At 47.1% G+C, this 15,448-nt stretch overlaps 1 protein-coding gene across 1 annotated transcript; it reads right to left on the bottom strand.

Moving 5' to 3' along the window:
• Window positions 1-792: 792 nt before the first annotated feature.
• On the bottom strand, window positions 793-10,185 carry LOC137914026 (gamma-interferon-inducible lysosomal thiol reductase-like). Its single transcript, XM_068757644.1, has 7 exons — window positions 10,072-10,185; window positions 3,759-3,947; window positions 3,507-3,581; window positions 3,277-3,363; window positions 1,568-1,720; window positions 1,108-1,176; window positions 793-1,005 (listed from the first exon to the last, which is right to left on the bottom strand). Exons 1-7 carry the CDS (start codon window positions 10,183-10,185, stop codon window positions 940-942), a joined length of 753 nt encoding a protein of 250 aa, XP_068613745.1. The 3' UTR covers window positions 793-939.
• Window positions 10,186-15,448: the final 5,263 nt, after the last annotated feature.

The following is a 15,448-nucleotide window of genomic DNA, read 5'->3' as shown; positions in this document are numbered from 1 at the left end:
AAAGAATTTGTGAATTCAGGATATTTATTTGTGGAGCTTTACTGTGTTATAATGTACTTGGTACATCTGTTAATGTGTGATATCCCATCTCTTTTCTCATGTTTAATCATGTGAAAAGGTGGTTTATCTCCCTCTTGTGGTCATTGTCCTGAAGCGCAGGGTCCACTGCGCACAGTTTACAATCCATCCAAACAGATTGTAAAAACTGCAGCCGATTTATTTTCTCGCTCTCCGCAGAACCCAGTTTTCAAAGGCCTGGTTGCTTTTTTGTCTCGCGAGATCTGGCAACCCTGGTCCTAATGGGGAATTTACAACAGGTAAATGAGGCAATGAGGAAATGCCCGAGAGGAGGTAAACATCGGCACAAAAGGTGCCTCCGTTTGAAACGCTGGCAGAGTCTCAAGCCCATGTTAATGATTTACTTATAAGAAGTAAGTACTGTCTGCAGAGGAGCTTGATTTAATCCGTGGAACACGTTCCCGATAAAGCTGCTGCTGCTGCTGCGTTCCTCAACGCGAGCCAGGGGGCGCCGGCGACAAACAGATAAATGGTCTTATTATATGGTCTTTGTGCTTATTACATTTTTCAGTGTGCTTTCTTAGGAAGGACAGCAGGATGAAATAATGCTATTTGTTGCCCTCATCAATTATCTGGCAGTGGGACAGCGATGAGGCTATGAGTTGTGGAGGACTCTAAAGGACAGTGAGACTACTGTCCAGCACAAAATGTTACTAAAGTCCTTATGATTTCAGTTCATAAAACATCACACTGACGAATGACAATTCTGCAGTAAGTACAATTTATTTATTTTTCCTTTTCTATTTCTAGAAACAAGATCAAATCTTAGATCAAACATACCTAAAAAATAATGAGTTTGTCAAGTGCCCACATCTAAAACAGAGCAAGCGTTGAGTGCTTGCAGTATTCGAGGGCTGCTCTTCACTCGTTGGGGAAGGAGCTTTTGTATCCTCCCTGGCTCCCCCCACAGGCCGGAGTCCTGGCACCCTGGGAAAAACAGGCCAAAGATCCATTCTCAGTGTGATCCCAGTCAGTCACACACAACCCAAATGCAACGCCTGACCCGTGTGTGAGTGGCATTAACTGCACCTTGAACATCCTACAGACCAGCGTGAAGAGAGAAGACGTGGCTTCTTTTTGCAGCTCCTCTGTGTGAACCTGGAAATAAATCAACCAGAGGCTGCATTTACCGAAAGCTGCTCACAGAAACAAGAAGAAGCGTGGACAAACACTAACTCATGAATGTGCCTTCACGAGTTAGTTAGTGAGAGAAGACAGGCTTCATTTCTATACAGTGTTGAAGAGGTCATTAATAACGTGTTTGTAAATGACTAACAGGCTCCACTCTGCTCCAACTGATCGTCAGTGATGGGTTCCAAAAACATGTAATCATGGCTTAATGGTGAAGGGAGAACAAAATGTTAAAATAAATAAATAAAAAATGCCATCCATCCATTCATCTTCTGAACCGCGTTGTCCGTTACGGGGCTGAAGGTCGTGCTGGAGCCGATCGGCGGGGCACGCCTACCTAAACCAAACGGGCTCTTACCCCGTTAACGGTGACCCAGGGGACAAACTGGTGTGGAGGAACCAGGGCGTTGGTTTTCAAGGCATTCTGATGCATCAGCTGGTTTCCAAGATCCCCGTTCACACACTTTATGATGGGGTCCCACCCCAAGTGAGGGGCAAACAGGTCTACACACTGTGAAGGACACATGTTGGTGAAGTAGACATGGCCAAAGGACAAAGGACAAAGGACAAAGGACACAGCAATGATTCAATGAGTCTGGAGCCTCTGCAGAAAGGAACTCAGTTTACGGACGGACGGACGGACGGACAGGAGCCTGCTTCATAAAGAATATCAAATACCGAACTCGTTTCGTCTGCCTGATGACCCGCTGCTTGCTGAGCGCTTATTTAAGATGATGGAATTGATTAATTGGTCTTAGTGCGATTGATAACATTTTTTCAGCGACGCACGGCAACCCGGGGGGGCCGGCCTGTCCGGATAGAACCCCCACAGCAGGTTTCACCATCGACGCCTGGGATAGATGTTGAGGACATTTGGCTGTTTGGCTTGTCGGGGCATCTGCTAATTGGGCCGGGAGATGTCCCGGTACCGGAACGTCTCCGAGACGGCGGCTTTCAAAGTTCCTGATAAATTGACCGTGGATCTAAAAGTGCTTTTCGGGGCTTTGGGGGACCGGGCCGCGGCCCGAATCGAGGACCCGAGTCGAGCTCGGGGATTGATCCGGGGGGGACTGACAGAAGATGGATACCATCCTGAACCAGCAGGGAGAACTGTATCGGCAGATCTCCAGACTTGGCACTGAGGGACGGAAGTCTCACCTTGGCTCTTGAAATGAGGAATAACTAAGGACCAACGGCCTATTTGGACCACGCCGGCACCTCGGCTGAATATTGGAATGATTTTCTGATTCTAAAGTATGTTTTTCATATTTTTAGACTTCATGATGTAAAATCCACCCTGTTATTTAAAATACAGTACCTGCATAAAGAATGAAGTAACGGAAATAATAAAATACTTAAAATTCCCATAACATCAAAGGTACCTCTAAAGTCCACGTTCATGACATTTTGTGACAAACCATTGAACAATTTGTTTTAGCGATGCCTCGAAACCCACAAAGGACACAAATCCGATTCGCAGAATCATCTGAAGTTCAAAATGGAAGAAAAGCAAATGGTAAAAGTAAAACACAATACTTCCCCGAGTAGTTGTTGACTCTGGACAATCTATTGACAAAATATTAAAGAGTATTTGAGCTGCGCTCCAAAAACAAAGACCCAATACTGAAATGGGATGAAGTAACCACAGAAACAAAAACTAACAGAAAAAAGCACAGCTTCCTGTTATGACTGATACTTGGAGGTTTAGAGTTATACTCCAGAGAGGAACGCACACACACGCAGACGCACACACACACACACACACGCACACACGCACACACGCACACGCGCACACACACACACACACGCACGCGCACACACACGCGCACACGCACGCGCACACGCACGCACACACGCACACACACACACACACACACGCACACACACACACACACACGCACACGCACACACGCACACACACACACGCACACACACACACGCACACACACACACACACACACACACACGCACACACACACACACGCACACACACACACGCACACACACACACGCACACACACACACACACACATACACACACACACACACACACACACACATCCTTACGCTCTTGGCTGCCTTGGTGACATTACTGGAGGACTCCATACAGAAGATGATGGGGAACGCCATGTCAGTCATGTTCAGTAAGCATGTCTGAGAAGAGCAGAGGGATTTACACATTTACATTTACAAGAATCCACGCTGGAAGAAAAGCACCACATGCAGCGTTCCAATTTGTATTCATTTTATTTTTTCTGAAGGTTCTCCAATTTGTGCTTTTGGAATTAGAATTTTACCTGAATCATGTTCCCCAGACATTCCTGCTCTCCATGCTGACAAGCAAAATTATATCTCTGTCCATAAGGTTTTTCCTTGAATGAGAAAAACAGACTCACGAGTTAAACATGAAAAATACAACAACAGAATTCCGTACAAAACTATGCTGCTGTTAATTATTAGGATTTATTCTGTCTCTATCCCTTTCATAGGAGTACAATAATTGCTATACAGTATATAGTTATATTTCAGATGCTTTATTTACAGCTTACCTGTGCATTGCCGTAGGGCACCAGAGTAACAGACACGATGTCGTGCAGCATGATCCAGGTGGGGAAGAGCATGCCACTGAGAAAGTTGATGCAATCCGGACACAGGCTTTCATAGTAAACCCCAACGTGGACGGGATCCGCCGCCCGATGGGGCCTGGTGGAGTCCGGCTCACGGCACTGCCTCAGAACCTGCACAGCAAAGGAGACGCTTCCTCTAACGTCATGTTTGTCTCTCAGCGGTGAATCAGGGTCTGTTCTATTGATGGCCTTACGAAGCTTCACACGACCTGTGGTTTCTTGTTTTTACGTTTTTATCGAGTGTTTTTCATTGTTGCAAATCAGTTTAAATCACCACCTAAAATCCTTCAAAAGATTCATGACTGCTTCTAAAAGCTGTTACATCTGAAAACAAGATTTTGAGGAAATAACGTCGTCTGTTTTCTCGATTGCTCTTCAACAGCTTGTTGAGATATTTTGCAATATTGTGATCGGGATGAAGTGGATTCTGGATCACTATCACTTTATTCAGGACTGTAAAACGTAGTTTTGGAAAGTATTTAATTTTCCAGATGTCATGAAAATTAACATTCAGCCATTCAAACTGTCGTCATGTTGGTGTCGGTGCTGACAGATAAAAGAATGATGGACACAGGAACACTTAACAGGCTTCTTTATCAGGTCCGCTGTTTGGGCCGCGCTGCAGCTTCCGTACAACAATGCGCATGCGCGCAGACAGAGCATGTGATTGGCAGAACACAGAACATCACAGCATGACGTCAGGTCCTGTAACATCTCCCAACAATATAAAATGAACTATAACTACTATGAACATGAACATAATAACAAACAATGAACACAATGTGGCCCTTAAGTCAGAGTGATCACCAGTTCAGTCTTTTCGGTGGCTTTGAAAGGCGTCCTGCCCTGGTGCGCCTCAGACCCTCCCCCAAACCTGTGCCAGAGCAGGCGGCGGGTGTGGAAGCAGCTGGGGGCCCCGTTGAGGGTCTATCCGGGCTTGACCCGGTCACAGTAGGTGAGCCAACCATCTCACCCTTCTCGGGACTAACAGCAGGTACAAACTCGCAGTCCCCATACCGCGGAACAGCCCCCAACTCTGCAACTCTAAGGTCCACCCTGTTGCGTCGATAAACAGAACCATCAATGTCCACGAGGTAAGACCTGGGGGCGACTTTGCTGAGACATGTTCCAGCTCTCCAGATACGTGAGGCGTCACCCGGAAGAGGCTTCATCAGACAGTCTCTCCCACCTCTAGCTCGGGCGAGACACGCGCTGACCGGTCATAGCAGGATTTGGAGAGCTGCCTTCTGTGCTGTAACTTTTCCGTAACCCCTGTCACCACTGCCGGCTCAAGGAGTTTGCCAGTCACAGGAATGGACGTTTTAAGGCGACGAGACATCAAGCGCTGTGCAGGGCTGCTATCCATATTCTCTGTTGGAGTATTACGCCAGTGCAACACTGCCTTCCAGGTATCATTTCCATCCCGAGCAGTCTTGCGAAGCAGGTTCTTTGCAATCTTGACGGCTGATTCTGCCTTTCCATTTGCTTTGGGGTGCCGTGGAGAAGACGTCACGTGCTCAAACTCCCACTCTGAGGCAAAACGGGCAAATGCCGAGGTAAACTGGGGGCCATTGTCTGTGATGACCCTGTCTGGCTGTCCATGCCTCGCAAACTGAGCTTTGCAGCGTTTACTTACTGTCCCTGCAGACAGATCAGGGAGGAGCTCAATCTCCCAGAAGTCAGAATAGTGATCGGCACTGAGTAGATAATCCATGCGCCCATGACTGAAGCGGTCCATGCTCACTATCTGCCATGGCCTTGTAGGGAGCGGATGGGGCAGCATTGTCTCTTTTCGTTGGCTGTGTGCACACTCATTGCATGTTGTGCATGTGCTGACAAAGTCCTTGATTTCTGCATGCATGTTGGGCCAGTAGAGCGTTTCACAAGCCTGCCGATAACACGCCTCTCCCCCTATATGACTAGAGTGTATACGTGCTAGCATCTCTGGGCGCAGTGCTTTGGGAACAGTGACTCTCTGACCCCGGAACACAATCCCGTTTTGAACGCTGACTTCATCCCGATAGGGCCAGTATCCCCTGATAATGATCACCTGCTCTTTGAGATCCGGCCAGCCTACCATTACGATGGATCTCAGTCTCTGCAAACCCTCGTCTCTTTCCGTGGCCTGCTTTATTTGCTCCAGGCGCTGGCCCGTTACGTTGAGGTAATCTGCTTGGTTCACATGCTGCAGGTCCTCCTGGAACCCCTCCAGAAAGCAGATCGCCTGCTGCTGGTAAAAGGTTCCTTTGCCTGCTGAGGGTGTCACTAATGAACATTTCTTGACCAGGTTTGTATACGACACAGAGACAGTAATTTTGGAGAGTCATTAGCATACCCTGAAGTCCTTTTGGAGCGCTGAGGAGAGGTTTGCTGAATATTGAAATCAGGGGCTTGTGGTCAGTTTCTGCTGTAATAGCACTGCGGCCGTACAAATAATAGTGGAATCTATGCAAAGACAATGCTGAGGCATTCTTTTTCAATCTGTGCATAATTTTGTTCAGTAGTCGTAAGCGCGCGTGAAGCAAATGCAATCGGCTGTCCCTCCTGCACGAGACAACAGCCAAGCCCGCTCTGACTAGCATCGCTCCGGATAGTTACAGGCTTACTAACGTCATAGTAACGAAGCACTGGCATAGTTGTGGCCAGCGACTTAAGCTCTCGAATTGCCGCATCATGTTTGGGCAGCCAATGCCAGGGAGTGTCTTTGTCTAACGACAGTCGCAGCGGCTCAGACACTGGAAAGGTGGGGCATGACTTTGGACAGATCATTTGCAAACCCCACGGGTCGCTGCACTCCTTTTGCATCTGTAGGTTTGGGCATGTCGACTATTGCCCTCACCTTTTCTGGATCAGGTTTGAGCTCTGTAGCTGAGAGAACATGGCCATGGAATTGAACTTCAGACATTTTGAATTGTAGCTTTTTTAGCCCTAGCCTCAGCTTAACTTCCCTGCAACAATTTAGCAGCGCAAGAAGTTTGGCGTCATGGTCAGCCTCTGCTTCCCCATCCGTTTCACCGCAGCCCACCACCAGAATGTCATCCGCAATGGGCTCGATGCCGGCTCGACCCGCCAGTAGCTCGTGCTGGTTTCTTTGATACACCTCAGGTGCAACAGACACACCAAAGGGCAGTTTCAGCCAGCGCTTCCTTCCCCATGGGGTCCAAAAAGTAGTCATGAAGCTGCTTTCTGTATCTAATTTGCATTGCAAAAAGGCATCTCTGGCATCAACCAATGTGAAAACCCTTGCTTTAGGCAGCTTGTATAGCACACCCTCTAGAGTCGGCATTGTGTAGTGAGAACGCCGCAGGGCCTTGTTCAGGAATTTAGGATCAAGACATATTCTCAGTTTGTTAGGTTTGCTCACTATGACCATGTTACTGATCCAGTCGGTTGGACCTGAAATGGGTGCCATGTGCCCCTCAGCCTCATACTTGTCAAGCTGGGCCTTAACTGCGGATTTCAGAGCAATGGGGACATTGCGGGGCGCACATTGCACCGGCTTTATGTCAGGATCTAGGTCAAAATGTACTTCCCCAGGCACTGCCTCCACTGGTGAATGAAGTACATCGCTGTACTTCCTAATCACAGTCTTTTGTCAAATGCCGTGGTGGCAGCAGAGCGTCCGTACCAAGCGCATCATCTGGTATCATAACAGGTATGAAGCCCAGACGTTCACAGGTGTCACCGGACAAGACAGGCAGCTGCCCTTTCATAACAACTTCAAATGTGAGCTTGTGCTTCTCTCCTCGAACCGTGCATTTTGTATCAAATATTCCAAGCAATTCAATAATCTCTCCCGAGTACAGTCTGAGGCTGGCATTTGCCTTGGGTGCGAGCCTCTTCTGATCTTTGAGCGTCATTATGTTACAGGTGGCTCCAGAGTCTAACTGGCACCTCTGTGATTTGTTGTTAAGCTTTAATATAACAAACCACTTCTTTCCTTTTGTCTGCCCCACTGCACTGACTCAATCATGTTCAGATTCGACTCATCGCTGCTCTCCCCCGACTCCCCATCCATGCAGAGCACTTTACCTGTGGTGCTGCCCCCTTTGCTTTTCATGCAGACTTTTGCAAAATGGTTATTAGTCCCACACATTTTGCATTTCTTCCCAAAAGCAGGACAGTAGTCCCTGCCTCTCATGTGGGCGTTGCCACAATACCTGCAGTTGTGTTCTGCTGCTCTGTTTGAATCATTCTGTCTTGCTTTGAACTGTTTGGCTGGTTGTTTGGAAGCAGCGTGATCAGGTTCCGTGAGCATTGAGTGTCTTCTTCTGTAAGGTGACTTAGGTAGATTTGGCTTACAGCAGTTACACTCTGCTGCTGGTCGCAGCGTGCGCATGCGCCCGGGCAATGCGGGTGAAGCGTCTTGCCTAAGGACACAACGACAGTGTACACATGTGCCTGAGCCGGGGATCGAGCCGGGGATCGACCCTCTCAACCAATGCGCCACCGTCGCCCCTGTCGTATGCCCTTAGACCTTCAGCTCTGTTGCAGCAAGCCAGTCCAGTGTGTCATCATCCAAGTTAATTAAGCCCTGATCACCATTTGGTGGGCGGTATGTGGGGCAGCTGGTCAGCACGTGGTCCACAGACTGTGATGGGTCCCCACTTCTGCATTGTTGCAGCAAAGCGTCCAACTCCTGTCCGCAGCCGGTTGAGGGTATTCCGCTCCTTGTGGGGCAGGTCCTGGCCAGGAACATCTGTTGGATCCTCGATGCAGCGGTGGAGCCTGGATGGTACTGCCCCCTTCCACTCGTCCCTCCATCTGGCCTTCACCCAGGATTCCTTCGGTATGTCAGCTGGTGTCGTGTGAAGCAGTTCTTGGGCCTGTGTGGCAAAAGGGCGACGGGACTTGAGGCGGGTGTGATGTGGTGTCTCCATGACAACCTTGTGGAGAAGGTGGGATTCGCTCAGATGTGCCTTCCGAGCGATAGCTAGTTTGGCTGCGTCTCGCCTGATCTCTGCTGGGATGATTCCAGCAAGGACCGGCAGCTGGTTGGTTGGAGTGGCACGTAGGCATCCGGAGACAGTCCGCAGTGTGCTGTTGAGTGCAGCATCCAGCTTATGGACATGAGGGCTACGGCTCCAGACTGGGACGTTGATGCTTTCTCCCTCAGCCTGGTCACAAAGGCATCTATTGACTCGCTCTCCTCTTGTTTGTAACATCCAAACGAGTATCTTTTGTAGATGATGTTTCTTGCCGGCTTGAAGTACCTCTCCAGGGCGTTCAGTATTGCTGCGGGATCCTCCCTCTGCTCCGCCGAGAGGTTGAGGTTGTGCCGGTACACATGCCTGCATTCACTGCCCAGAACGCTACGGAGCGTTGCAGCCTGTATCCTCTCATCTTTCTCCGCTATTCCGGTCACAAGAATATAATCCTCAAATTCGGCATGAAAAACATCCCAATTGGCGCTCCAGTCACCCGCAAAGCTCATCGGAGACGGCGGAGGTATTTTGGCCGCCATTGCTACTGTGGTCACGGCGTTGGGCAATCCGTCTGCTTCGGATATGAATATCGCCAGCCGTCCGTATAGCAACACAAACTATGGTGGACCACTGATAGATCCCACTCCTGACACCATGTTGGTGTCGGTGCTGACAGATAAAAGGATGATGGACACAGGAACACTTAACAGGCTTCATTATCAGGTCCGCTGTTTGGGCCGCGCTGCAGCTTCCGTACAACAATGCGCATGCGCGCAGACAGAGCATGTGATTGGCAGAACACAGAACATCACAGCATGACGTCAGGTCCTGTAACAATGTCTCTGTGGGGGTAGAATAATCAATAATGGCCAATAATAGTTACATTGATGACTGAAAAACTGCTGCGAATAAAAACGATGGTTTTTGAAAAACTCCAGCCAAAGTCACGATCTTTGAAAACCCTGTTTACGCGTCTGTAGCCGGAATTTTAGCTTTTCGAAGGTCACTGCCTGCGACGAAAACTGCTCTAACTTCACAATGCTTTAAAAGCCCGGCTGCTGTAACATCCCGACGGTAGAGGGCGCCATCGCAATGCATCGCGAGACTGGATAGTGCTGAGTAAACACTCCTGAAGGAACTGTGTGTGTGATCATTAGAAAGTAGTTTTAGCAGAGCCGAGGGGGCGGAGTCTAACAGCGACGTGTTCACAAGACCTCAGTGATCCTGGCGGAGGGATTTAGAAAGCCCTCCGCCAGAAGACGGCATTCCAAACCGGATCTCCCTTCGCTGAGACGGACCGTCGCTCTTACCCCGCAGTGGAGGGCCGAGTCCACAGAGGAGCGCCCCCTCCCCGCAGGATGGGGGCATGACGAGGGCTGGACGTTAAACCAAATGACGAGAATCAGCAGCGTGAGCGCCTTCATGTCGGCCAGACCACGTGACGTCCCGCGGAACTGTAAATCCGGCACCGATCCTTCGTGCGAGGGAGTTCCCAAAATGTTGCGCTTGGCTCACGCGTCATACGATCAGGGTGACGTCACGTGTAAGGAGAGGACGTCCACGCGAAGGGATTTTCTACTTTATTTCTCCGCATAAATCAGTGATACATTTATAGATCCGAAGTGAATTAAGTTGGAAATGATGTAGTCAATAATCAATCAAATCACGTCATCTGAAGATGACGTCATCTCATCTCCCAAAACACAGTTTTACACCACTAGAGTAAAACTAGTGCTTTATTTTGAAGGCGATGAGCAACCTTCAAAGGAAATGATCAAACAAAAACGGTGAATTAGAAATGATTTAAAGCTCGAATGAGCCGTAAAAGGAATAACCGTCATTGATTATTGATTAGCTGTATGATTAAGTTTGCTCGATCTGGGTCTGTAGCACATCACATGCACGTTTTCTCTATCTTTAATCAAGATTGATACATTTTCTCCTGAAAAATAAGAGAACATGTTGAGAAATACTCTTGTATGTTACAGAACACATTTTCAAAAAGATGGCCACGCCCCTTGACCAGGGTCTGGATCTAAGCGTATTGGTCTCTTCCCACCCTCTGGATGATGCGTTTGTCGGAATATTATCGAAACTGCCCACGGTTACGTGGTTGTGTGTAGGCCCTCATTGGGAGGCTGTATAAGTACACAAGATGAGGAACTAAACCTGATCACATGATCAATCTAAGCATCCCTCAAAATTAAACACCAGCCTTCGGGTTAGCAGAATTACACTCAGAAAATATCGATTCCTCTCGTGTACAGGCCTCAACACAGTTTTACTTCCAACTACTTCCAACCAAATAAAGACTTCCTATAAAAAGACAGCACAAATTAGAGACTGTTTAATGAACTCTATGACAGTAGAGATGAGATCCCTTCTTCCTGGAACACATTAAACATTAAAATAATATCAACCCCTCGTTGTTTTCCTGCACTACAAACATAACGGTTAAACATTCATGCACCGTTACCGGCGAACGCGTCCTTCTGTGGGACAAAGAAAAGTCTCTCCAACATTCCACATCAAGCTTTTTTAGCAATATCCTCAAAATAGAATGATCTTAGTGATAGTGAAAATGGCCCAGCGTGGACGACTCGCGATGAGTGACCGTCCTCTCATAAAGGCATAACAAAACCAAAAACCACCCAGGAGTGAACTTCATTTCATACGGCTTTTATTATCTTAAAATCATTGCATCGGCCTACAGAACGAACCGTACAGGTGAGTGAGTGAACTCTGAACTCTGAACTTAAGCAAGCCGCACACGAGACAGAAAGGAAGAAGTGTCTGGACTCAAAACGCGAGTGGAGAGAAGAGGACCATTTGATTCGTGCGTAGAGGTCGGCCCGCCTCAACCAAGAGGCCTCCAATGGCTCCCTCTGGTGGAGAGTAGCTTCCTCTGACTGCCCCACTCAGCATGAGAAGGAAGCAGGAAGCAGGTTGATCATTATTCACTCTGCATTTAGAGCAGCAGATTAACCCAAAGAAACATGTTTCACTACAAGTCTAAGAAAAAACAAACTGATCTCGTGTGAGTTTTGTGCGATTCTTTCCAGCCAATTCTCAAATGGATTGTCGTTTGTTGGGTCTTGAACATTGAACTACTGAACACCAGTGAAATAGAATAGCCATTAAAATAATCAAACATCAGGCTGAAACGTGATGATGAAAGGAGAATCAGGGAAAAGAAAGTGCAGGTATTAGCATCAGCATATTTAAATGTAAATCACACACAAGGCGAGAATATAGTGGATACCTTTTGGTCTTCAAAGTTTAGCCAACCTACAGAGCACCTGCTTCAACATTTCATTTGAGTATCATTTGCTGCGTAGTGCAAAACCGACAAAACATCAGTCGCATGCAAGTCGTACGTCCAACATTCGCATGCAAGTCGTACGTCCAACAGTCGTATGCAAGTCGTACGTCCAACAGTCGTATGCAAGTCGTACGTCCAACAGTCGTATGCAAGTCGTACGTCCAACAGTCGTATGCAAGTCGTACGTCCAACAGTCGCATGCAAGTCGTACGTCCAACAGTCGCATGCAAGTCGTACGTCCAACAGTCGCATGCAAGTCGTACGTCCAACAGTCGTATGCAAGTCGTACGTCCAACAGTCGTATGCAAGTCGTACGTCCAACAGTCGCATGCAAGTCGTACGTCCAACAGTCGCATGCAAGTCGTACGTCCAACAGTCGCATGCAAGTCGTACGTCCAACAGTTGCATGCAAGTCGTACGTCCAACAGTCGCTTGCAAGTCGTACGTCCAAGTTGCATGCAAGTCGTACGTCCAACAGTCGTATGCAAGTCGTACGTCCAACAGTCGCATGCAAGTCGTACGTCCAACAGTCGCATGCAAGTCGTACGTCCAACAGTCGTATGCAAGTCGTACGTCCAACAGTCGCATGCAAGTCGTACGTCCAACAGTCGCATGCAAGTCGTACGTCCAACAGTCGTATGCAAGTCGTACGTCCAACAGTCGCATGCAAGTCGTACGTCCAACAGTCGCATGCAAGTCGTACGTCCAACAGTCGCATGCAAGTCGTACGTCCAACAGTTGCATGCAAGTCGTACGTCCAACAGTCGCTTGCAAGTCGTACGTCCAAGTTGCATGCAAGTCGTACGTCCAACAGTCGCATGCTCAGGAAGTGATCACTTGGAGTTAGGTGGATAAAGGTATGCTTTTTACTCCTAAATATTGTTTTCAGACCAGCACCTACTCACAAATCAGTTAAAAATGACTAACCATTATTACAAACTCTGCTTCATACATAAATACGATTTATTTTCATTGAGCCAACAATGAGTGGTGCCTTTTTAAATCTTTGAGAACTTTCTTAACGGCTCGTGTTAAAGGTCGTGGTCGGCTGAAACCTTCCCAGCCGACGTTGGGTGGGAGGCCGAGAACGATCTGGACAAATTGCCAGTTTATCGCAGATTGGTTGGCAACAAACAATCTCACTCACCGAATTCACCGACCAGTTCTGAAGGAACTAAAGTACCCAGCGCAGTGCAGAGACGACCACTACTCCAAAGAAGGGTCACATAGGAACGCTGCAAAACGGAAAACAGAAGTGATTGAGGGACAAATGGAAAATGAATGAATATCTTAGTCCCAGACTTCTCGGTTCCTTTGCAATTCATTTATTTCAGGCACTGTAAAGACAATTAAAAAATAATGTCAAGCCAGTCTGCATCTTGTACTCGCATAGTAGGAATTTCACAAAGGCCTGTTTAAGAATATGAGGCTGACTAGAGATAGATACAAACCCAATAACCATCGACCAACAGTGAGAAATCAAAGTGATGCTTCATGCGGCGTCCAGAAATGATGACATGATAGCACATCACGAATTTATCTAGTAGGGGTACACAATAAATTAAAATCCTAAGAACACAGACGTATATTGCATCATGTATTCAGAGATAACTTTTATCACTGAATACAAGTTTTATTCCAGAGTACATGAAACAAACTTTGTGTGAACATGCAGTCCCGAGCCCAGGGATCTCAGACTCGCAGGACGATATGAAAGTTTAAGGTTAATGCAGCCTGCCAGGTTTATATGAATTAAAAAAAAAGGATTCAATGATGAACTCAAGAATGTCTTGAGTTTTCGATTGTTAAAAATGATGAAAAGAGGGTAATATTTAAAAATGTTCTCAAAGCCACTTTTTTCAGACAATTGGAAAAGTAAGCCCGACCTCGCCCAGACTTTGCCTCCTGCGGCCCCCCAGGTAATTTGAGCTCGAGACCCCTGCTTTAGCCACTGTTCCGAGACTGAGTGATCACAAAATCACAAACGCAGGCTTTTGGAGAACTACGAACATTGGCATCGTACCAAATTCATATAAAATACATATAGAAGAATTCTGGTAGTTGGTGCAAAGGAAAAAAATCATAAATGCTTGAAACTACAATATAAAAAGGTAAATTAAAGAATACATATCTGGGGGGGGGGGTCCAAAAACTCTCTGATCAAAACATTAATGCTAGATCAAATGGGTGATGAATGATCAAATTAAAGAATTCCACATCCTTTCAACCCCCTCCCAAGAGATCCTTAATAATGTGGGAACATCACACTGGGATGTGAAACATGCACAACTGATAACATGAGATTAAATCCTGCCACACTAAGTCCACCTACCCTTAATAGGTCACTTTCAAATGACCTCCATCAGCTGTTATAAGGTCCATTGTTTATACAGCATACACTAACGGCATCGTCATCGCTGCTGCAACGCGACGAGTCCCACATGAAAACGTACCCTTTCCTTCATCTAAGGGCCTCTGGCTGAATTCACCGTCAGTTTTTACCCACAATAATTTAACAAAACCACAGAAATCCACAAACATATTTACAATAGAATGTAAACATTCATCCATCACACGTATATTCTTTTTTTTTCTGACACCATGCAGACGGTGTGAAGGACATCCTGAAAACACGACGACACGCTTCAGGACAGACGACGGAAGGAGCTGGACGGAGGCTCGATTCAACCCGGCTACGAGACGTAAAGAGGCTTCTACTACACATCCATGTTACGTTATGATACAAACCACCACTAGAGTGTCAGCACGCACACGCACGCACACGCACGCACACGCACACAGACAGCAAGTAGAATTAGAGCGCATGCATGCATGAAACTTCTTATGTACGAGAGCACCTCTATTTAAATTCGTTCCCATGGCTGAACTGTGCTTTACCACAGCCGTGATTCCAGGTATTGATGTTCAGGACCAGCGAGTCCAGGCAGCGCAGGATATTTGCCCATATTTGTGTAATTCGTGACATTGCTTACGCCTCTCTAGGAAGTCACTGAGGTACAAAACAAACCGTCCGACATCAGCGAGCCTTTGTGTGATATTTGTTTTGTGCGATTCCACAACAATGAACAACCGGAGGAATCCAAAGATTTGTTTTTTAGCAAATGAAACAAGGAAACAAGGTGAGGATATAAAGTCATAAATAAGTTTCATCATTTGAAACTTTTTTTTTGCCACAGTGATTTGCCAGTCCAGAGAGAAAACAAGCGACCCCAAAGCGAACATCGTCTGGCCGTCATTTCGTATGTATTGCTGAGAAATATCGATCAGCAGCCGCTTGTGATTATCTGGGATTCGGTCACAGATTTCTGGGCCTTCGTGTCCGAGCAGGTCCCGAGTCCGACTGA

The sequence above is a fragment of the Brachionichthys hirsutus genome, unplaced genomic scaffold (genome assembly GCF_040956055.1).
Source record: "Brachionichthys hirsutus isolate HB-005 unplaced genomic scaffold, CSIRO-AGI_Bhir_v1 contig_261, whole genome shotgun sequence".
Lineage (NCBI taxonomy): Eukaryota > Metazoa > Chordata > Actinopteri > Lophiiformes > Brachionichthyidae > Brachionichthys > Brachionichthys hirsutus.
This window is presented reverse-complemented; position numbering and strand designations above follow the sequence as displayed.

Excerpts from the sequence above, each read along its gene's own strand:
- LOC137914026 (XM_068757644.1), bottom strand. The coding sequence starts at position 10,185 with ATGAAGGCGCTCACGCTGCTGATTCTCGTCATTTGGTTTAACGTCCAG. Across the intron at positions 3,948-10,071 it reads ACTCGGCCCTCCACTGCGGG|GTTCTGAGGCAGTGCCGTGA; the intron begins GTAAGAGCGACG and ends TTTGCTGTGCAG. Across the intron at positions 1,721-3,276 it reads TCACCAAGGCAGCCAAGAGC|TGTGTAGACCTGTTTGCCCC; the intron begins GTAAGGATGTGT and ends TGTCCTTCACAG.